The 23,716-nt window shown below is 38.9% G+C and overlaps 1 protein-coding gene across 1 annotated transcript; it reads left to right on the forward strand.

The window, feature by feature from the left end:
* Positions 1-3,814: 3,814 nt before the first annotated feature.
* On the forward strand, positions 3,815-22,694 carry LOC140232895 (ATP-dependent DNA helicase Q4-like). The gene is made up of 18 exons (XM_072313006.1): positions 3,815-3,948; positions 4,756-5,105; positions 5,993-6,972; positions 7,677-7,933; positions 8,734-8,853; positions 10,304-10,435; positions 11,230-11,322; positions 12,049-12,257; positions 13,425-13,616; positions 14,148-14,330; positions 15,109-15,239; positions 16,336-16,579; positions 17,113-17,259; positions 18,097-18,202; positions 19,531-19,845; positions 20,593-20,770; positions 21,599-21,734; positions 22,285-22,694. The coding sequence occupies exons 1-18, from the start codon at positions 3,819-3,821 to the stop codon at positions 22,516-22,518; spliced, it is 4,137 nt and encodes a 1,378-aa protein (XP_072169107.1). The 5' UTR covers positions 3,815-3,818; the 3' UTR covers positions 22,519-22,694.
* The last annotated feature ends 1,022 nt before the right edge of the window (positions 22,695-23,716 follow it).

Below are 23,716 nucleotides of genomic sequence, written 5' to 3' on the forward strand. Positions count from 1 at the left end.
AAGTTTCTTATTGCAAGCAACAATGGAACTTATGCTTCATGAAATTTGCCACTTTTTTGGAGGCTGCGATTTCAAATCACATTCCGAACTATATATAGTATATATACATTCATACACACACGCATAATATATAAATATATATATACACATATATATATATATATATATATATATATATATATATATATATATATATGTATGTATATGTATATATATATATATATATATATATATATATATATATATATATATATATATATATATATATATATATATATATTGAAACAAGAAAGGGAAAACTGACCAGAAACAAAGTTCTCGCTATATATATATATATATATATATATATATATATATAGTATTTGCTCCATGTATTAGTAGTACTAAAAATAGTAATGATAATGTCACAATAGAAGAATGCATTAAATGCCAATTGCCTTGATTTCAATTCAAAATCTGAATTTTCGGGGGCCTCCCCCTTCACATATATATACACACAGAGGTATATAACAGAAGAAGGCATATTTGTGTTGCAATTCATGACCTAGCTCCTGTAAGGATCGCCTATAATTTGTATACTCAGTAGACTCTGCTTGCTGCATAAGCCTACTTCTGTCACTTTCTCAAATTGTTTGCAAAAAGTTATATACATATGATATATATGTATATATATATATATATATATATATATATATATATATATATACACACTTATATGGTTTCCTTAAACAATATTGATTAAATCCAATCATTCATGCGGGGAGGATGAAAACTTTCTCGTCAGGACAATGTAGACCATAGATATACTGGTAGTAACAAACCCGAACAAACACTGCTTTATCAGTCAGTAATGGGAGTCATATTTTTCTCTCAAGACATTTTCTGTCAGCACTGGGAAGATAGAATGTTTGAAATACGTATATCTCCTGTATGGATATTGTTTTTTATCTAAAAAGGCAATAGCCGAATATTGTTACAATAATGATGAGGGTGAAGATGATGATTATGATTAGAACAATCATAAAGATGCGGGTAATTATAATAATAATAATAATAATAATAATAATAATAATAATAATAATAATAATAATAATAATGATAATAATAATAATAATAATAATGATAATAATAATAATAATGATAATAATAATAATAATAATGATAATAATAATAATAATGACAATAATGATAATAATAATAATAATAATAATAATAATGATAATAATAATAATAATAGTAATGATAATAATAATAATAATAATAATAATAATAATAATAATAATAATAATAATAATAATAATAACAATAATAATTAATGGTAACATAACTATTTTATGGAATAAATTTACGAATAAACGTAAACAACTGACCCAATGACACAATGTGTCCTGAACGAGGACAAAGACGGATTTTCCCGGGACAATCGGATTGAACAACTGCAACAACGTATAGCTATGCTTGCGCAAGAGTGAAAGAAGACTTGCACGTAAGTAGCTTTAACAGGGGCAATTTGACTTCTTTTTGGCATAAAAATCGTACCTTGTTTGTAAGTAAAAACTGGTCACAGTTTTTGAAAGTGAAATCCAAAGGGAAAGCTCTGTATGCTGCAGTTACGAATGACGACTATAAGGTCTCCGAGTCGAGTCCTGCTTACAAGATACATGCTTTCCAGCAGAAGCGAGCGCACAACACGTACACGATTGCTACTCATCATAATGCCGGTACATGCAACAACCCGGTGGTATCTGAACTAGTATAACAGTGTATAGGTATTTAGGGCACCTGCAGCCCGATCAAGGACGGGCGGGCGGGCGAGCGGCGGTTCGCTGACGCTCATCAGCAGCTGTGTTGCCTGGCCAACCAGCCAGCTTCTCAACCAGTCTAACTAACGTTAGTATTCTCAGTACAAACCAAAGAGTATAGAGGCTAGACCCTAGCTCTAGTGCTAATCAAGAGGGTGTACATGTTGTAGTAGATGTACTCTCGGCAGTCTCGCGATTTTGCACGCAAACGGGTGTAGTACGCCATGGACTGCTTATGGAGCCCTACATGGAACACACGGCAGCCATTTTAGTTAATAGCGCAAGCTTCTTAACATGTGAGCCTATTATATGGAGCGAACCCTACCTTCCTTTCATTTTCTTCATTGTAAGGAGAGACAAAGCAGGGAAATTGTCTTTCAGACCTCAAAATATCACAAGAAGTACTAGATGCCCCTCTATATTTTCTGTCGATAGGCTGAAAAAAATTTGAAGTAACGTTAGGCCCTAGTAATGTCATTTAATTTTCAATCTGTAGTGTAGTCCTTCAAAGTTTGTGTTTGAGCTGACAAATGATGCATCACAGGTTACCCCGGGGTACCGTAGTACCCCGGGTAACCGCGTTGTGTAGCGCCACCTCACGATCACGTCCACTCGAGGACAGCCAGAGAAAAATGCATGCACTGTGTGTGCGTGTACATAGCATTCCCACGCCACTGCATGTTATACTTATACTATATGTGCATGGAACTGCGATACCACCAGCATGTGCTTTAGAGCAGTACAGTGCAGTGGCTAGCGCGCGCTAGCTCCAGCACCAAAATAATTTCCTCTTTTTGGCACCCAGGGTACAACCTTTTTTAACAAAATAAATAATTCAGCAAAATGGCTGATTTTTATTTGGTACCCTGGGATACCATTTATGTCATCAAATGCCATCTATGCCTCTTTCTCTCTTTGTGGGACTGCATATTGGAAAATAAATGATATTTCTTCAATTGCATTTCATGATTAGACAGGAATGATACTTCTGTATGACAAACGAGGTCCCAAGTACATCTCTTCCCCTGTATGCCCCCTAAAAAGGGGAAAAATGAAAGGGAGACAGAAATCGCTACTATAGAGGCTTTGTTAAGATCACGTAATATACGCCCTCTATCGGTTTGTTAGCTATGGCATCCGTATTTCGCCCATGAGCGTACTATGCGAAATCGCAGGATTAAGCCCTCTTAGCGGAGCTTCTATACTCTTTGGTACAAACTGCTGAAGGGACTATTTTGTAAGGAGTATTGCTATTGCCAGCTCCACCCACCGTTTATTTTGGAGCCATCATTTTTCTTTCTTTCTTTTTTAATTGTGCACCTTTAACGTCAAGTTTCTGTTAATCTTTATGTGAAAATCATACATGTTTTACCTCATTAGATATTGAGAAACCTATCATGCACATCTTATGAAATTAGTGAAATAGATCCATGAAAGTCACTGTTTTTTCTCAAATTTTGGATGAAAAAAAAAAGTCCTTCACTGCGTGAACGCGTCCGGATAATAGAGATTTCCGGATAAAAGGAGGCCGGATAATCGAGGTCGAACTGTAGTTCTGCTGTGCACGTTTCCCATGACTGAGAGTACCCTTCCTCACTGTCATGTATACTCTGCAGAGACAAGTAGTATCTAGTAAGTAAACAAGTACAGGTACTTCAGAAGAGAAACATTCTATCTAGCTCAATGACGAGCCATTGTCAGATTTTGTGTGTACGTTGTGTATGTTTACATGCCCATATTTTAAACATTTGGTAAAGTGGGGATGACATTGGAAAGTACTTTTACGAATGTGAAGTGGCTTTAAAAGTACAAAATTACCAAATTACATTGCGAAAACAGAAGACTCAAAAGAAAATGTGGCAATTTTTATAATACATTGCTCTTAACATATAAAATCTATTTGTTTTTTACAATACATGGTCACATACAATTGTCCTGTTTCTTATAATACTCCTGTGCCCTGTCCAGCAGGTTCACAATGTTGTTATAACTGTAAGGAGATCTGTGAATAGTGTGATGGATGATTGTAGCAAGGAACTCCTGAACCTTCGGAAGGAGCTGAAAGTGTGGGAAGCTCACTTCAAGCAAGATCACAACAGAAAGCCTACCAAGGAAGACATAGCAAAAGCGCCTCTCAGTATTCAAGGTATTGTAAAGCTTCAAGTTTTCACACAACTAAGTTTTCACATTTAATTAAGTGATCAGCATCCAATAGCTTACCCATGTATTTGATTTCTCTGACTGTCAGTATGTTATTGTCAAAGTATCTGACTGCTCTTTATTATAATATTAGAGCAGTCACACAATGTAGGAACAAGATATTGCATGTTTGTACCGGGTACCTCCTTTGTTTGTATAGTAATAGTAGTACATCTTGCAAAATTTGTGAAGAATGTGAAATATTTTTTTCTCTTTTTTTATGATCACTGAAAACCATTCACACAGGTTTACATTCTACTTGTAGCCTTACATAGTGCAGATATTACTGTTACACCATGCAGCCCCACAAACTCAGCAACATACCTAAACACCATTGGCAACCACTTGTAAATGACTGGCCCTATGCATGTGTGTGTGTGTGTGTGTGTGTGTGTGTGTGTGTTTGTGTTTGTGAACAGGCAACTCCCATTATGACAAAGTCCTTTGGACCAGCAGTTTTCTTTGATTATATCAACATGTTTTTCGACTGAATATAAACATTTAATTTTAAAGGAGAGCGCCCTGTACTAGCCAATACTCTTAACAGCAGTTTCCTGTATGACCAGCAGGTTTAATAACACAGTCTGCTACATGCTTCGTCTTGCCTTTAGTGATGGGTCCACTGTTTACAAGTGATAACTCACTGAAGACATGTAAATATTGAGTGCAGTGGATGCTACAGAGATTATGATGAAATATCAACTGCTTCTTGAATGGAAAATTATGAAGAACACATCTTATTTTTTGCCAACAGAATCTTATTCAAAATACAACAAACTCAAAAGGGGCCAGAGACGGTCAGCAGAGAATGCAGCAAGTCATCACGCTATAAATCCTCCGGCCAATCATGACGGTGATCCTCCAGCGAGTCACCATGGCGACCCTCCAAGCAATCAACCCGATGCCGCCGTGCCACCAGCCACAGACTGCTCCAAACCCCAAGACACCCCTAGCCAAGACATCTGGGGTGTGCACCTGAACAAGGATCGCAGGAAGAGTCCAGTGGGGAAGAAACAGACTGCAGTGAAGAATACAGAGAGGAAGGAGTCCGTCATGAAGTTGTACAGCAAGAAACTCCACTCCAATACAGAGAAGAAATATTCAGTAAGCTTTTCCATATCTTTCCCTCCAAGCAGTCATTCATTTTAGTATAGAGCAAACAGGAAGAAAAATCTTTCGTGATGCCACACTGACAGGATATTTTGTGCCATTCAGTCATGACTGCTGAAGTGTGCCGTCATCTTTTAAGCAGAATGCAAGATGTGTGATATGTCGTATGAAATGAAGTGAATCTGAAAAATTGGACCATTACAAAATTGGAGACTTATCTAAACCAAACTTGCCTGCTCACTGAGACACCTTGCAAACATTTTAGGGCGATAATACACAAATCGATGGGCTGCAACTTCATGGTTAGCAGGACTGTATTTTTGGCAAGCCATTGGTTGTTTAATGTGATGCAGAGGATATATACAACCATGAATATGGTACGCAACATGAGATTTAAAAAGACCAAAGAGCAGCTGCTCACACATGTGAACTGTCATAGTAGGATATAGTAAGAGAGCTCAAATATGTTGAGTTCACATCTTTGTTTCTTGCCGTCTGTGTAATATTGTATCCTTGAATTGCCATTCATACTTGCAATGCACATGCTATTGGGGCACCGTCTCACAGAAGTTGTCAGCCCTGACAAATTGTCAGTCTTTGACAATTACCATAGTACCAATCAGGGACCAGAGCTTCTCAGCCAATTACAGCCAAGAAAAAAGGATTTGACTAAAATGGTCAAGAGACTGACAACTTGTCAGGGCTAGCAACTTTTATGAAATGTGCCCTGCACAGTTTAGTGATTGGTCGAAGTATTAATGTACAACCTATTATTTGTATGCCTATCTGTTTTGAGAAACAACTTGATGAGAAGACTAGGATCTAAAGCTCTCTATTTGTTTGTTAGTTTCATTGTTTGTTTGTGTGTTTGTTTTTTGCAGACATGGAAGAGCCCTAAAATGGTCCAACCGTTTTCGAGCAGACAAAGCTTCTGGTCAAAAGACGAATCCTGCAAGGCTTCAGAGACAGAGAGATCTGACATAGCTGCAGTTGATAAGGAGACGGAAGAAACTCCTCCAGCTGTCCAAGATATCTTTGGCTCCAGAGTAGGCTCCGGGACCATCAAGTTTGGGTCCAGAACAAAAGAGAGGACAAAGCCCGATATCAGTGGAATATTTTCTCCCAGTCTGCAGAAAGTTCGCAGACACTCCTGGCAGAAAGACTGGCTGGGAAGGTGTGAGAAAGAAAATGAGTTAAAGGAGAGAATTGAAACATCGAATGATAGGAGTAGAAAACCTTCTCAAACTGATTCTCATGACATTCCTAAATATTCAGGTCAATCTAAAGACAGTGTTGTCTTGGATGATTCTCTGGATAGCAGCTTTGCAGAGAAACAGCCTGCCAGAAAATGTTCCACACCGCAAAGCAAGACACCAGGTAGAAAGGAGTTGGATTATACGCCAAATTCAAAGCACGGACAGACAGAAATGCACAAAGTCAATGGCCCATGCTCACAGGATAGTGATCTCATCAGTCAAAGTCTTCCTGTTCAAGCAGATGAAAGGATAAATGAAAGAAATTCAAAAGTACAAGAAGTTCAAGCTATGGTTTTGAGCACTTGCAAAAGTAGAGATTCCTTACCATCAGGTATAAAATCACATTGTGAGGAGACAATTTCAGAACAGAACGAATTGAAAACTCCCTCACTGACGGACAGGTCAACAGCAAAGGGCAGTAAGAAGAGACCGGGTGCATCACCAGGAGCATCTCGTCCGGCTAAGAAGAGAAGGGCAGATGTGCGAGTGGAGGAATGTGGCAAGACAGAAGAGGAGTTCGAACGGAGAGGGAAGGAAAGCGACGATGCTGGTGAAGATGGTTCTCCCGTGCAAGTCAAGAAGAAAAAGACTGCATCCGCTTCAGGGTTTGTACTTGTTTGGCATAGTCTGTGGTGTTTATACCTGGCAGGAGTGTTGAAGATTACATTCAGTTGAATTTTAGATTTTATGTTGATGATAGTGAATTATCCATTGTATCTATTGTTGAATTATTGTCCTGATGTTGAACTAGGCAAAGTATGCCAGATACTTATTCTCATTGTTCCATTCTTTTAGATACTTCCATGTACATGTGCTTGTAATGATTTTTTTTTTTATTTCATAATTCATTATTTCCCACGCACCTTGAGCAAATTAGTCACATGAAATTTGCGTGTTGTAAGTACCCTGTATTAATGTTGTTATTTTGAATAGAATGTGTAGTTTGTCCAAGATGAGTGTCATAAGGAAATATTTCATGATAAACACAACAAAATTGATGTTCCAAATATACAAATTTGATAGACAATTTGCTTTTGTTAGATGTAGATTTTCTTGCAGTTTTCATGTATGACCATGAATAGCAGGAGATGAATTTTGATTTGTCCTGGGGCCCGTTTCATAAAATTCGTTATCAGTGACAACTGCCACATTTCTATGACAAATTTGCTCCCAGCCAATCAGATGCAAGGATTTCGGTAGTTTGTCACATCTATGACAACTTGTCACTGATGACAAGTTTTATGAAACGGGCCCCAGGAGGGTATCTTTGATGACACCTTGTGCCTAATATTCACTTTTCTAATACCAGAAAAGCGTCAGCACCCAACCCAAGACTCAATGAAAATTATGTGCGGCTGAACATGCTGACCAAGAGTTACAGGAGGAAGGGGCGGGGCATGAGGGGCGAGGCCTACAAGAGGATGCAGTGGAAGAAGAAGACTGGAGGTGGCAACTTCCGAAGAGGAGGAGGAGGAGGAGGAGGCCGGAGAATGGGAGGAACAAGGAGAGATACAGACAAGTGCTTCAAATGTGGTGGTACTGGACACTGGGCCAATAAATGTACAGGTACTAACTACCAAAATTATCCATGTGATTTGTGTGATATGGTCATCTTGAATGCCAAAATACAGTAGTTCAGTGAGGATCTTGTTATATACAGATATTCATGTTTCATACCAAAGTTTATGCCATTTATGCCATTGCAGAAACCATTAAAGTGAAGACTTCGCAAAAGAACCATTTTGGAGTAAAAATGTGCATGTAAGCATAGTTATAGTCGCAGAAACATAGCGACAGAAGTGTGAATTATCACTTACACTATTGTGGAAAGGCTAATAGGAAGACACGTTTGATAATGTGTGTTGAAACCCAAATGGCTTTGAACTGTCCAGAAATTCCATGGACTATTACCTCTGGTTACATATACAGTATACTGCAAGATTGAACTGTGGCTGTGTTGACTGTATGGCAAAACTTCAACATTACATTGTCTGTTGTGGGGTTGGTGTTTTTATATCAGAGGTGTGCCATGGAGATGGCATTTTCATATCAGAGGTGTGTTGTTTGTATCCTCCCTGAATAGACTGCACCCGAGAGAAATGTCAGTTTGCTGTGGGTATTGCCCCCTTCCTTGCATACCAAGTTAGGTTGAATCGCGTAACTCAATGTGTTTTGCAAACTGGAAAGAAACCTGCTCTTTTTATGAAATAAGATTCAACAGGAAATAGTTACAGAAATTACAATTTTATTATCAAAGTACAGATCACATAAGTTATTTTCTGCAAACCTATTACATGACAGTCCTAGCTAATCTTTTGGTCTCTTGCCAAACCTGTCTTCCGTTTTTTTTGACCGTTGCCGTGCAGGGGCGGGTCCAGCCAGGAAACAGTACGAGGAGGAGCCAGAGGATGCTGAGAGCGTGATGGGACCACTGCCCACTCTAGAGGAGGCAGCTCTCTCTGCCATCGGCGCCAAACCGCAGCCAGGTGGAGTGAACATGGATCTTTCTCTTGCTTCTTTTTCCTTTTCTTGTCTCATCTTCTTTTTTGTCTTTTAATCCTTTTTTTTTTTTCTTCTTCTTTTCTCTATCTATTTTCTTCCACTCCTCTTCCCATGACAATACCCACTTTGAGTGGAACTCTGTGTGAGCATGTTGGAAGAAGTGGGTTTCAAATCTGGGCTTGTTTGCAGTACTAAAGTCATTTATGCACTTGGACACCTTGTGTAAAATTAGATGTATTTATTCGATTGTACACCTAATGATAAGAGAGGGTAAAGTGGGAGGCTTTCTCACAAAAAGTTTCCTATAGTAGCAAATAGAATGTGTTTGTAATGCAGACATGGTGAGACTTAAAGGGAATGCAAACCCAAAGAGCAATGTGGATTGAGTGAAAGCAGCAACATTAGTAGAACACATCAGTGAAAGTTTGAGGGAAATTGTACAATCGATGCAAAAGTTATGAATTGTTAAAGTTTTGGTGTTGGAACCGCTGGATGAGGAGACTACTAGAGGTTATGACGTATGAGTGGACAACAATACAAAGAAAATATATTTTAAAAAATTCAACAAAAATTCAATTTTCTAGCATTATGAAAGAGCACTTGACTAACTGCTATCAGAAAGCAGGGGGAATAATTGCTATCCTTAACATATGTCAGTATCAAGTTGATGGAATTTGTAATTTTCATGAAAATTGAATTTTTGTGGAATTTTCTTTATATTTTCTTTATATTGTTGTCCTCTCATATGTCATAACCTCTAGTAGTCTCCTCATCCAGCGGTTGCAAAACCAAAATTTTAAAAATTCATAAATTTTGCATCGATTGTCCGATTTTCCTCAAACTTTCACTGATGTGTTCTACTAATGTTGCTGCTTTCACTCAATCCACATTGCTCTTTGGGTTTGCATTCCCTTTAATCAAACTAGAAGACTTACAGTCAGAGTTTACTCAAGCAGCTAGATGTATTTCCTGTTAATTACAATATAAGATATGATCACTATGAAATGCAGAGATCTTAAGTGGACATATCACTCTGTATACCTTACTTTCTTTCAAGAGATTATTTCATTAAAAAAAAAACTCCTAGTGCCTGACATAGCAGTACAACAGATTTATGTAATGTGTTGAATGATACGAAATAACCTGTTACTACTGTGCAACTGTGACACAAGAATGCTGGCTGTATGTACAGGGACTAAGAATACATGGACTGTAATTCATTCTGCAACTTGTTACTGTAATTCCCTTGTCTCATCACATTACCTGTGTATGACATAGACTTATGGGGTTTATTCTCAGAAAGGAATCGTAATGTGACGAATGTAATATTCGCATTAATAACTTCCAGTTATCATAATTTCTGCAGTTTGACTGAATTAAATTCAAGGAACCTGTAAGATCAAGTGTTATGTGTCCCCGTCCTCATACCCACAGGAAACCTCAGTGACGAGGGGCGTGGTGACAAGTTTGAGCCATTGAGTGTCGCCACGCCAGTCTTCGAGCATTCTGCTCCGCCCCCATCCATTGAGCCTCTCTTTGAGCCAACCCCGGAGGGTGTGCCAGATGGTAAGTGTAACGCTCCCTCCCAGACTTAACAAGTTTTAGAATTCCTCTCAAACTGAGATTAAGAGTGAGATTGAATTGGAGAGGAGAATGACTCCCTGTGCAAACTAGCAGTCATGGAAGACCACAAAGTCATGTTCACTAGTTTATATCTATTCTGATAAGAATTATTTTTAATTTAAAATTGAATTTCACTATCATTTGATCTTGATGTGAAGAAAACATTAGTTTTCATTGTAATCTTAGGGGAACATACTTAGCATATCCTTACACTTACCTGGTGCAAAGAAATTAAAGGGATGATATAGTATTGGTTGAGATGAAGATTCAGCTTTTAACCCTTTATGAGATATTTTAAGAAACCACTTTATGAACTATTAAGAAGCCTACAATTCTAAGACGAATTCAAACTTTATTTGATGAAAATTGGTTTTGAAATGACTAAAATATCCAAAAACAAAGTAAAACAAAGCGATCCTAATAAAAGGTGGGTATCACCTTTTAATATGATTGCTTTGTTTTTGATATCTCAGCCATTTAAAAACCAGTTGTCATCATATAAACTTTGATTTTAATATCTCAGTCATTTCAAAACCAATTTTCATCATATAAACTTTGAATTGCTCATAGAATCATATGTTCTTTCATATTTCACACGAGATTTTTCATTATCTTAAAAAATCATTATAAAAAATGTTGGAAATCTCAAACCCCATCTCAATGGAAACGGTACCATCCTTAATCTACATCTAGGTATGTTTTCACTCCTTTATTTTGCTCCGCACCCACCATCTCAGCCACGCCCAAGTCTGTGTACACCGCCTTGAAGACAATGGGCTATGAGTCCTTCAGACCGGGTCAGGAGCAGGCCGTAATGAGAATCCTGTCAGGTGAGGAGAATGCCCTGCTGGTTGCCATAGCAATGCTGATTTTTTTATTCGAGAGCCAGAATTTCTTAGCAAACAAGTGTTTGTGATTGTTTGTGATTGTGCCCACCATTGCAGAATGTTGTTTCTCAGTAAGATACAAGAACTCTCACTTTCTTCCATTAACCCATTTAGGACGAGTCCCAAGTATACTTGGGCAGGTGTCTATGGGAAATGCATGTTGTAGCAAAATCAAATCATCCTCAAAGGGTTAAGGGGAAAAGGATATCAAACCAACTGGATATCAAAGTGAAGATATTTGAAAATGTGTGCCTGGATAATGTGTATACACCCACAAGATCTTTCAGAGTTTTTATGATATTTAATGCACATATATCTAAAAGTATATGCACATTGGGTGATAAATGTATTGTAGTAGTTACAATTCAATATCTCCATTTTAGGTTAACTGTCATTGATCAGTGTTTCAGTGCACGCATTGTGCACCACACGTTTAGCCACATTCCTTTATGGCTTACGACTGTCGGTTTGATGGTTAATCTTTGCGAAGACTGTGTAATTCTTGGCAGTAGCTGATTAAATATTTTGTGCCCTCTGAATCCCGACACCATAGATTTTAAATGTCTAATCCTAGCTGCTTCTATGCATATGAATTACTGCTACATTCTGTGGAGAAACATGTGATGAAGTTGGGCTAATAATTAGGAGCTGTTGCGTATCATCTTCCAGGCCTCTCAACTCTTGTTGTGCTGTCAACGGGAGCGGGCAAATCCCTGTGCTACCAGCTGCCGGCCCACATGTACAGCAAGCGGAGTCCTGCCATCACTCTTGTCATCTCGCCCCTCGTTTCCCTCATGGAGGACCAGGTCATAGGGCTCCCTCGCTGTCTCAAGGGGGCCAGGCTACACAGTCACATGACCAAAGTTCAGAGGGAAAAGGTTAGCGCATGTCATGGCATTTTTAAACATTTTCCCCCTGTTTGAAACTAAGTCCCTTGTCTCTCTTTTCTTTGCAAAAGTCACTAATGAAACCAATATGAAGTCACATGCATACCCTCCCCTCCCCCTCCCCCCCCCCCAAAAAAAAAGGCAAGAAAGAAGGAATGATGATGGCTATTCTTCCTGTTGTCTTTAAACACAGATTGGAAGCATCTTACATGAATAAAGTTATGTAGCAATAATTGGGACCCTAGTATACACTGTATCTGATGAGCAAAACTGTCATCATGTTGTGCATGAATAGATATTTGATGACCAATTTTTATTCCTTAATACTTTATTTTGAATATGTATATTTTGTGTGTGTTAAGCATTAATACTCAAATTAACAAGGTCCTGGTGTCAAGGGAATTCATACAGCGTGCTAGTACGCCTAGCTAAGATAAAAATTACCATAACCATTACTGCGTACATAAAATATGCACGATATATTTCATTCCATATCAGATACCAATATGTATAGGATACTTTGTATTCACACATTATAATTTTCATAGTGCATATTCGGTCATTACTCCGGCAAAGGCAACTGAACGTGTAAACTTTAATATGATTATCATATTGCATTTATCATCATTACTATTATTGTAAAGTAGTTGGAGTGGTACACATAATACACTCTGTAACTTTCCCTCTTCCCCCTACCCTTCCCTATTTCTCTCTTTCTCTATTCCCTATTCTATCCAGAGTAGGTAAGCATATAGTCTCCATACCGTCAAGCCTCGGCTTATTTTGGAGACCCTTCTATTTAAGTTCCATAAGCTGTTTGTATTTGTCTTGTATAATTGTACTAAAAACTATGTGTCGATATACTGTTTGTCATAAATGACATGTACATAATCATATCTGATGTAACGGAATTAAGCAGAAATAAATCAAATCAAATCAAATCGAAAACAGTAACACGCATGTAAAAAGAAAGATGCTACTACCTGACAATCAGACCAAGCTATTGTGCAAGACAGTAAAAAATGATATGTCAACATATCTGTTGTGTAATTCATTTTCCCCATGAACAATGGAGTGGTGCCAATTACCTTTAAAAGTTAGCAATCTACACTTTACTGCCTCTTTCCCTGTTTCATCTTCCCTTGATAATAATGGAAGGTTCTGGCGGAGATCCAAGCAGGGAAGGTCCAAGTTCTGCTGGTCTCCCCCGAGGCGGTGGTGGGAGGGGGCGCAAACTGCCTGCCACACCCTTCCAAGATGCCCCCCATTGCTTTCGCCTGCGTGGACGAGGCCCATTGCATCTCCGAGTGGAGCCACAACTTCCGGCCTTCCTACCTCATGCTGTGCAAGGTGTGTTTCCTGCTGACTTCTGAATGTCAAATAATAAAAATAAAAAGCTTGTGGTTTCTGCAAAGGAAGATTATGTAATATCAATTTGCATATTGATGATGACAAAATTGGTCTTATTATGTATTTCATACTCCATATATGTTGCAAAATGGAACCTATTTTATATTTCATACTCCATATATTATGTTTGCAAAATGGGACTTGTGAGATGATTTTTGGCATTTTTGAGATCAAAAACCACATTGACATAATGAAACAGAAATATCACTTTAGAACTGAAAAAGTAGTGATTTCACACCTTGTTTACATTATACAACGCATTTGTTTTACAGAATGCAGTATTTTCGTGCAAAGGATTCCACACTTAGATCATCACTTTGTAGCTTAGGAACATTTGTCATTGTGGTGTTCAATAAAAACACTCTCAAGAAAATATTGCTCACATTGCAAAAGTTCTACATTTTGGGACAAGGTACTCACAAGGTAGACTCCAAACCACTTTTTCTATCTTTGGAAATACTTTGAGTGCAGGTGTTGAAGGAAAGACTAGGTGTCCAGTGTATATTAGCCCTGACCGCTACAGCAACCAGGACCACTTCGGACAGTGTGGCCCATCATCTGGGCATTGCTGACCAGCCAGGGGCGGTCATACGGGGATGCTCGGTGCCTAGCAACCTCCATTTGTCCGTATCCAAGGACTTAGACCGAGAGAGGGTGAGGAGGCAGAGGATATATGTTTTATAATTTTGCATACAATGTCAGAGAGTGATGGCTGTGCTGGTGATATGTGATGTAATTGGTTTTGTTGTTGTTGTTATTGTTGTTTTGTGATGAACTACTGTGTATCACAATTACACAATAGAGACAGAAAATTGTGAGCTATCACTCTATTGTCATGTAAATTTATTTACAGGTAGTCACATCAAGATGATCATATTAATTAATATATGTTTGTGGATTTTATAAACAGTTTCTCTGATCTGATGTGTATATATGTGAATCCTCACTCCAGAAGTTGATAAATCATATGAGACTCTTTTTATTACATTAAAGATGAGCAGTTTTGGCAACTTGCTTGAATGTCAAATAGATTGATTGACTGGTCATCAAATTTCATTTTTCACACATATAGATTTTATATCACAAATATAAGTGTGCAATAAAAAAAAAAAAAGATTATCTGATTAGGTACACACACATTAGTTCTCACATTAGAAATTAATTACTAATATGAAGACGACTTTTATTTTGATAGAAATGCCGCAGTCATATACAAAAGATGAGCTATTGCAATATGTTACTTGAATCTTTCATAGAGTGCTTGAATGGCAGGGAAATGATCTTATTATATAATTGTTTATACTTCTGGACTCTTTTTTTTTAATTCTTTGATCCAATGATCAGGTGTGAGCCCTCACAAACACACACACACAAAATGAATTACCCATGATGGTAACTTGTCTCATGTATGGTTGGTTCTTCCATCTGGCAGGCATTGATTGAGCTGCTCAAGGGGGAGCGGTTCAGGCGGCTGAGGTCCATCATCATCTACTGCATCAGGCGGGAGGAGACGGAGAGAGTGTCATCCCTCATCCGGACCTGTCTCCAGGGCGACCCAACCCGGTATCCGGATGAAGAGGATGAGGAGGATGAGGCTGGTGGAGGTGGCGTGGATGAGGCGGGAAAGCAGGAGGAGAAAGAGACGAGTCAGAAGGCCAAAAAGAAGACTTATCGGAAGAGATCTAGAGCCAAGAAGTCTACTGCAAATGGTAAGTTTACTTTCTTTTCGTCATCAACCCCTTTATAACCCCTAACCCCCCCCCCCCCTTCCCCTCATCTCTTGATCATTATTCAACATTGGTACTTACCATAGATGTGGATTTTGAAAGCTGGTCATTGGTATCATGATATTAAACATATTTTCTCAATCTCCACGCCCTGTTAGGCCTAATGATTGTATACGACCACGAACTGTGATATGTATCTCACTTGATCAAGGCAGTCAGACATACTTATACATGTATATGGAAGAGAAACGTGGACCTTGTGGTTGATTTGATCCAGAAATGCTGCAATGAGATAATCATGTTGGAAAACAGTCATGAGAAAAGTAGTTTTCATTCTGTGTACATGATATATGTATTGAAGAATTATTTCATAGAGCTCTCAGTACTGCATTTTGCTCTGTGTAATTCTCAGGAGGAGTTTGTTTTTTGTTTTGCTTTGTTTTGTTTTGTTTTGTTTAGAGGGATGGTATAGTTTTGGTTGAGGTGAGTGGGAACCACCTTTTATTAGGACCACTTTGTGTTTTTTATTTCTCCACCATTTCAAAACCAATTTCCACGAAATAAACAATTTATAAGATATTAAAGAGCATATAACTCGAAGAGGAATTCAAAATTAACTTGATAAGAATCAATTTTTGAAGTGACGGAGACATCAAAACACAAAGTGGTCCTAATGGAGCTGGGACCCACCCACCTCAACCAAAAATATACCATCCCTTTAATAGTATTGGTAGCAAGTTTTCAGAGACATTTCACATTTACGTGTCAAGAAAAACAAACATAGGAGGAAAATAAGTGCAGTGGAGGTCATCAGTGAGATCATGGATGGAGTGATAGATGAGAGTGTTGGATGTTTATTATTTACTTCAAAAAGCAATCATGATTATTCTGTTTCCTTTCACGTGTTTGCCAGCCAAAGTTGAGGCCAACAGCTGTGAGGCGTACCACGCTGGCATGTCGGCAGCCGAGCGGAGGAGAGTGCAGAATGGATTCATGTCTGGCTCGCTGCGCATCGTGGTTGCCACGGTAGCCTTCGGGATGGGACTGGACAAGGCCGACGTGAGAGCGGTCATCCACTTCAACCTCCCACGGAACTTTGAGAGCTTTGTGCAGGAGATAGGGCGGGCCGGCAGGGACGGCCTACCAGCTCACTGTCACATCTTTCTGGACGGAACGGTGAGTTGATTAAAGTTGTAGGTTTAGTAATAACTTAAAAGCATAATTTACCATTTGCAGATGAAACAAAAACTCAGCATTAGTGCCTCAAAATATTTCTGAAATGTGAGTTAGTGCTAGAAACAACCAATGTAAAAATTTTAATCAGTATATTCGATTTTAAGTATTGTTAAACGTACAAAATATGAACCATAGTTATAATAAGAATGTTTCCAGACTAAACCGTCTACAGTTATGATTCATGGAGAAAAATAGTGATATCTCCTTGTATTTTAGGCTTTATTGCAAAAATTTTATATGGCAGGATGTTTTGTGATACAACTGACCTACACATATGCATCAAATGTGATATCTTGAACATTTTTAAAATCACTGCTCCCTAAGGTAAACAGGACCTTTAAATCATAAGTGTACTCTCTCTCATAAGCTGTCAAAAGAAATATCAATTAGACTACTGTCTAAGCATTTACTTTTGTTGCAAGGCAATGCTATGAACATACATGAACATACATGATTGGTCCTTGTGTTACCAGGGGAGTGACATTTGGGAGCTGCGGAGACACACCCATGGCAACTCCGTGGACCGCTACACCATCAAGAAGCTCGTCAAGAGGATCTTCAGACCCTGCAAGTGTGATCAGATTCGAAGGCTTGGCGAGGTAAGAGGGAGAGAGGGCTTTGTTCCATCTCCATGGAAACCGCACAGATACTAAGTATCATCACAATGTTATCTTCTCGGTGTATTGCCATGTCCCTCAGTGACTATGCATGGTTTGCAGATTGCCACCCTGACATCTAAACCACATCATTGTTTGTTTGTTTTTGTTTTTGTTTTATCTGCAAAATAACACTTTTAATACTCTGACAGACATCCAGTTTTAGATTCCTGGCAGTGTCTGTGCCTTGATGGAGCAACAATAATGAAAATCATCTCTGGATTTTCTTGTCAGTTTTACCATGTTTCTTCCAGATGAATCTTTAGATGCTTCATTAGCTTATTGCCTTCTGAGCAAATTTAAACTCAATTGCCAGCATGCTTGTAAAATCATTTATTGTTGCAAGGATATTAAGTCACAACGGTAGATTAAATCCAATCAATGGTTCAACGTAAGAGGGCATTTATCATAGGACGTCTGCTGGCGTCTGTGCTGGATCACAGGACAACCAGCCTGAGATCCTATGGACATTGTATATAAACATGACAGAGGTAGGCTGGTTTAATGACCCATTCATATTAGGAGTGTAAGTATGCAATGATGCTTCTGAAGCTCGTTATTCCTGCAAGTATGAAAGGTGGAGAAGGCAAACAAGTCTTATCATTCATAAAAATGCATTTCTCTTGGAGATGATTCATCAAAGTATTCTGGTTTAAAGATTGACACAATAAAGTGTAACATATTTTGGAACCAATCTTGCTAGACGTGATGACATATACTTAAATGTTTACTGTGGCTACTGGTCATTGCTTTATGACTTAGTTTACTTGCAATGGTCCGTTTTCATCGCCTCCTTGTCAGGCTGACCACCTAGACCAAGAAGATGAGAGACAAGGAGCGTGTCCAGGCCACGCCGCCGCGATTCCAGTGGACGCCACCGTACAGGAACTGGACATCAAGGAGGAAGGTATGGTCAACAAGACTGTCGATTTCCAACTCATCTTCAGTTTTATATGTCTCACCAACCTGGGCATTACATGCAAGCACTTCCAGCATCTTAACAGCTTCTTTCTTTTTTTTTTTTGCTTGTTTTTTTTTTTTAAGTATACCAATAAATGACAGGAACTGGATGTACCACATGTCAAATCATTTAGGAATTAGTATATCTTAGAGACAACAGGTTGATGATAATGAACTCAGGAGTGTGACCATGATAGTGGTGATTTGCAGTGGGACTGATTGCCAAGATTAGCATGTCTTTTAATGATGTTCACCTGCAATCCATGTTTCAGGTTGACATTAACTCTTGGAATTGAATAAAACAAATGGAACATTAAAAGTTTCATCAAAATGGAATATAGAAATTTTTGAAATTTTATGATATTCTGTGTCTACCTTAATTGGTGATGTTACATCATTGTTCAGTTCCAAACACTGGAATAGTTTGGATTTCGAGAATAGAGTTCATTGAGTTTCACTTCAAATCTAGAAAAGAAATTTAGTGAAGATTTCTTGGTGGGTCAGATGGAGACTTGTGAGTTGATATCATTGTCCCTTTGTTTAATATGTATGTGTGGTTATGACCAATATCAGTGTTAACAGATATAAATTGATCTCTTACTGTTTTGTTGTTTTTGTTGGTAACTCTAATGTAGTAGAGTCTATTACAAACACAGTGTCGAATTTCTTTGTAATCTTTCTACTGCCATAATGATCTCAAAGGACAAGTTCACCCAAATATATATGTGGTTGAGTGAATGCAGCAATATTAGTAGAACACATCAGTGAAAGTTTAAGGAAAATGAAACAATCAGGTCAAAGGTTTCAGTGCTGATATCGCTGGATGAAAAGACTACTACAGTTTGTGGCGTCACATATGAAGAACGATAAAAAGAAAATGTAAAGAGAATTCCACAAAATTTCATATCCTATGAAAAGTACACATACCTTCAACTTGTTACTGACATATGTTAAGGGTAATATTATTCCCCTGCTTTATGAAAGAGGCATGTTGAGTGCTCTTTTATGCCAGAAAAATGAAAATATGTTGACATTTCTTGCTGTTTTCTTTATATCGTTCTTCGTATATGACATCACAAACTGTGGTAGTCTTCTCCTTTAGCAAAAAAACTTGCAAATGTCATAACTTTTGAACAGGTTGTCCAATTGTCTTCACACTTTCACCAATGTGTTCTGCTGATATTGCCGCATTCACTCAGTCCGCACATATATCAGAGTGAGCTTGTTCTTTAATCTTTTCACTGTTATGATGATTTTAAAATGTGCTTTAATCAGGTATTGCCACTCTGATGTGTTATCTTGAGCTACATCCGGCTGGCTGGTTGGTCACCTCGCCCCACACCTATGCCACGTGCACCCTCAACTTCTACGGGGGGCCACGTCAGCTGCGGGAAACCGCCCTCAAGAGCCCCGCGGTGGCGGCGGCATTGGCCAGGGAACGCATCAACGGCAAGAGGAAGGCCGACAAAGACGATGGCCGGACTTCGCTGACCTTCGATGTGGTGGAGCTGGCCAGTGCCATGGGCTGGGACGTCCAGCCGGTCAAGCGAGAACTCAGGCAGCTCCAGTGGAAGCATGACAAGTTAAGAGGTAAAGCATTCATGTAAACTATATAGTCGGGCTTTTAATGGTGTCAAGTACTGTAAAACCAGAAATTTTCGCATGCACGAAACTTTCGCGAGGAGCCAAGATTAGCAAAAGAAAAATGCACGCAAAGGATTTTTTATACAATGCATTGAATGCCATTGGCAATTTATGGAAGTTTGATGTTGCAAAAATTTCTGTTTTTACAATTATTAATATTGCCAACAATGTGCAAGGAGTTTAAAGAAGGGACACCATTTTGACTTTGATATTTTGTCAATTAGCTTTCAAGACAAATCCTTGTTACATAATGGTAAAAAAAAAAAAAAATACCAATAGCAGTGCCACATACACTACACTAGTCTGTCTACAATTTTGTGTTGTTTTTTTTATATGTGTGTGTGCTTGTGTTTTGTATTATATTGTATTGATTGATTGTTTTTCATTTGATTAATCATTGTTGATTGAATATGGTTGCATGGTTAATGTTTTGTTATGTAAAATTATAGAAATCAAATAAAGATTACTGAAAAACAAAACAAAAAAAAAGCTTTGCACACATGGTCTCCAGAAGAAAGAATAAATTTGCCTTATCCATTGTTTAAAACAAACTTTGCCAAGTTTCACCCTCAAATATGTTTTGTTAAAAATTATACAAGAGTTATATGCCACCTCCTGCAGGTACTTGAGGGAGAGATAAATTCAAACAACTGTATTCAGTTTTTGTTCTCTCCACGTATTTGTCACCACCAGGATGGGTGAAGACCGGGGTGATGGTGGAGTTCTCCGACTTGGCCTTCTCCTTCCGTTGCCGTGGCAACCTGACCGATGTCCAGCTGGATGGAGTGGTTGACTTCCTCCATGGCAGGGTGGAGGACCTCGAGAGGCGAGAGTTGGGTCAGCTTGATGCTATATATTCCACACTCAAGAGGTGAGTTTAGATTAAAAAACAAAACAAAACAAAACAAACTTGTAGATGAATGATACCCCAAAAATAAATGTGGATTGAGTGAATGCAGCAATATTAGTAGAACATATTAATGAAGTTTGTGGAAAATTAAGCAATCTGTTCAAAAGTTACGTTGGTGCCACCATTATTGGATGAGAAGACTACAACAGTTCTTGACGTCAATGCAGGACAAATATATAAACAAAATATAAAGAGATCTCAACATATTCTCATTATTCTAGCATAATGAAAGAGCACCAGACTGACCTCTCTCAGAAAGCAGAAGGAATGATATTACCCTTAATTTATGTCAGTAACAGGTCGTGGGAATGTGTACTCTTCATAGAAAATGAAATTTTACAAAAATGTCGGAAAAAAAAAAAATCAAAAAGTAGTATCTGCTGATGTACTTTAAAATCACATGGTATAGTGGTCTATAGGGACCACCAGATGAAATCAAAGCCATGGAACAGAACATTCACCTTTACACCTGTCACCACTCTACAATGTGAATTTCCCAAAGGAGTATGCTCACTATGCCCACCATATGAAACCTTACTCTATTTTCTTCTTCCAGTTTCTGAGTTGAGATTAGCAAGGAGGCACTAGATGGTTTCAGTACTGCCCCATACTCCAACCATTTTTGTTAGTTTGCCCAATCAGATGTACATCAACTTCGAGAGAAAACTCATTTCTGTAATTTTAGCATGAGAGTTTGGAGATGCAATACCCAGTGAATATGACCCTTGCAAATGTCAGTGTAGCCTCATACTGTCTTGATGCCTCACGCTGCTTCTCCTCCTCCTCCAGTGTATCCAAGGAGACCTACGTGGAGTGCTGCGATGAAGTGGATGCCGAGCTGAGTGACCGTCTTAGGGGTCAGCTGGTCAAGTACTTTGTGGACGAGCTGGACGTGACCGAGGCCGAGAACCCTCGGGTGGAGAAAGTGAGGAATATTCTATCAAGTGCCGTTAACCCTTTGTGTGCTTTGAGTGCAAATTCTCACAGAAAAACTCCATAGCATTGTTCACACTGTCCAAAGTCCCTGGCACAGCAAGGGTTAAGCCATTGTCAATGCATTTCAGGGGGTATCAAACACCAATTACAATGAAAGCAGTTGCGGGTGATTTTCCTCTGTAGAGCATTGTAGTCCATCCCTCTTGTTAAGTGTCCCCAAACATTCACAAAACTTCATAACAGCTAGAATATAAAAGTATTCTAGAACCAAAAAAAAGAAAGAAAAAAAAGCTTTTCTCCCCATTTCTGTGCTAGGGACTTTCGATATTGTGTTCAACTCTTTGGGGTTTACTGTTCCAATTGAAATTCAAAGCCAAAAAAAGGGTTAAGCCACTTGTCAACTAGGCTCAGTTCAAGTCAGAACTTTACATACACCCCTGACTACCAAACAGTTTGAAAGGGGTACAAGAGTTCTTGTGGTGCTAGTCTTGACTTCCCAGACTCTCAACTGTCAGCCCTGTCTCTTGTTCTCTCGACAGGATGGTGTTGCCGATGAAAGCCGAGTCCGCATGACCATTCGGCAGTTCATCAGCCTGAACCACGACCGGACGTTCAGTGGCCGGGCGGTGGCACGCATTCTCCAGGGCATTCCGAGCCCGTGTTACCCGGCCCAGGTGTGGGGACGCGATCGTCGGTTCTGGAGGAGCCACGTCGAGGTCGATTTCAGGACCCTGGTCAAGATTGCCAACGAAGAGGTTCTTCGGATGAGATGATGGACATCAAAGATACTGGTGCTGTGATTCCATTGGTAATAATGCCTGGTACATAGCTAACCTCGAGTAATCAAAAACTGTTGGACTGTAAGGCGTGGCTGGGACACATGTTGTGATGATTGATTCACAACTGAACTTGAAATATTCTCAGGGCTTCCATGTGAAATTGAGTTAGAAGAGGCTGTCTGTGATGATTCATTTTTTCATTTCTGATTTTGAATGTTCTCCAACTCCTGCAAGGTAACATCCTGCTTCAGTTGGTCTGTCAATCAATCATTTATGATTTCACTATTTATTCACTTTTGTGATATTTTCTTCATATCTCCTCGCAATCTTGAATTAAAGGATCCTCATCACAGAATTCATTACAAATTGAAGTTTTCCAACTGCATAAGCAGTCTCAAAGAAGGGAATTAGTAAGAACATGTGGGAAAACCGTGGATTTATGACCAAGATATCATTTAGGGACAAACAGTATAATACAGGGTGATGGAAAGGAAAAGAAATTGTCAAATATTTACTGATGCATTCTCAAAGTGAACAGTACTCTTTTTTTCCTTCAGGTATGGAATTTTCTGAACCATATGAGGGCACTATTAATTATAGTGACCAGTGACTGAGCACAGACTCCGACTTCCGGTTTATCCTTCGGGTTTATGTCAGGTTTAAGTGCGTGCGTGTGTCACACACAAAGCGCACTGCTATAGCTTCTGACCATCCGAGCATTGAGAATTTAGGGTTTCTGGGAGAACACTGAACTAGGGCTTTCCATAGCTCAGTCGGTAGAACACTGGGCTAGCATCCGGAGGTCTCGGGTTCGAATCCCAATGGAATCCCATTTTCTTTGCTCAATTTTCCAATAATAAATTATACTCATTTCTGGTCAGTTTTCCTCAGTTTACGTTTGTTACATACTCAAAAAGCTGCATCACTTCGGTGATCCCTCGCATTTATCCCCAAGTTGAATTATCCTTTGGGTTTATGCCAGGTTTAAGTGTGTGCGTGTGTGTCACACACAAAGTGCACTGCTATAGCTTCTTACCATTCGAGCATTGAGAATCTAGGGTTTCTGGGAAGAACACTGAACTAGGGCTTTCCATAGCTCAGTCGGTAGAGCACTGGGCTAGCATCCGAAGGTCTTGGGTTCGAATCCCGATGGAATCCCATTTTCTTTGCTCAATTTTCCAATAATGTTTAA

The sequence above is a fragment of the Diadema setosum genome, chromosome 9 (assembly GCF_964275005.1).
Source record: "Diadema setosum chromosome 9, eeDiaSeto1, whole genome shotgun sequence".
Lineage (NCBI taxonomy): Eukaryota > Metazoa > Echinodermata > Echinoidea > Diadematoida > Diadematidae > Diadema > Diadema setosum.

Coding starts and splice junctions, on each gene's coding strand:
- LOC140232895 (XM_072313006.1), top strand. CDS start 3,819: ATGGATGATTGTAGCAAGGAACTCCTGAACCTTCGGAAGGAGCTGAAA. Junction 8,854..10,303: donor CGGCGCCAAACCGCAGCCAG/GTGGAGTGAACA, acceptor TCATACCCACAG/GAAACCTCAGTGACGAGGGG. Junction 15,240..16,335: donor CTCCAGGGCGACCCAACCCG/GTATCCGGATGA, acceptor TGAGGCCAACAG/CTGTGAGGCGTACCACGCTG.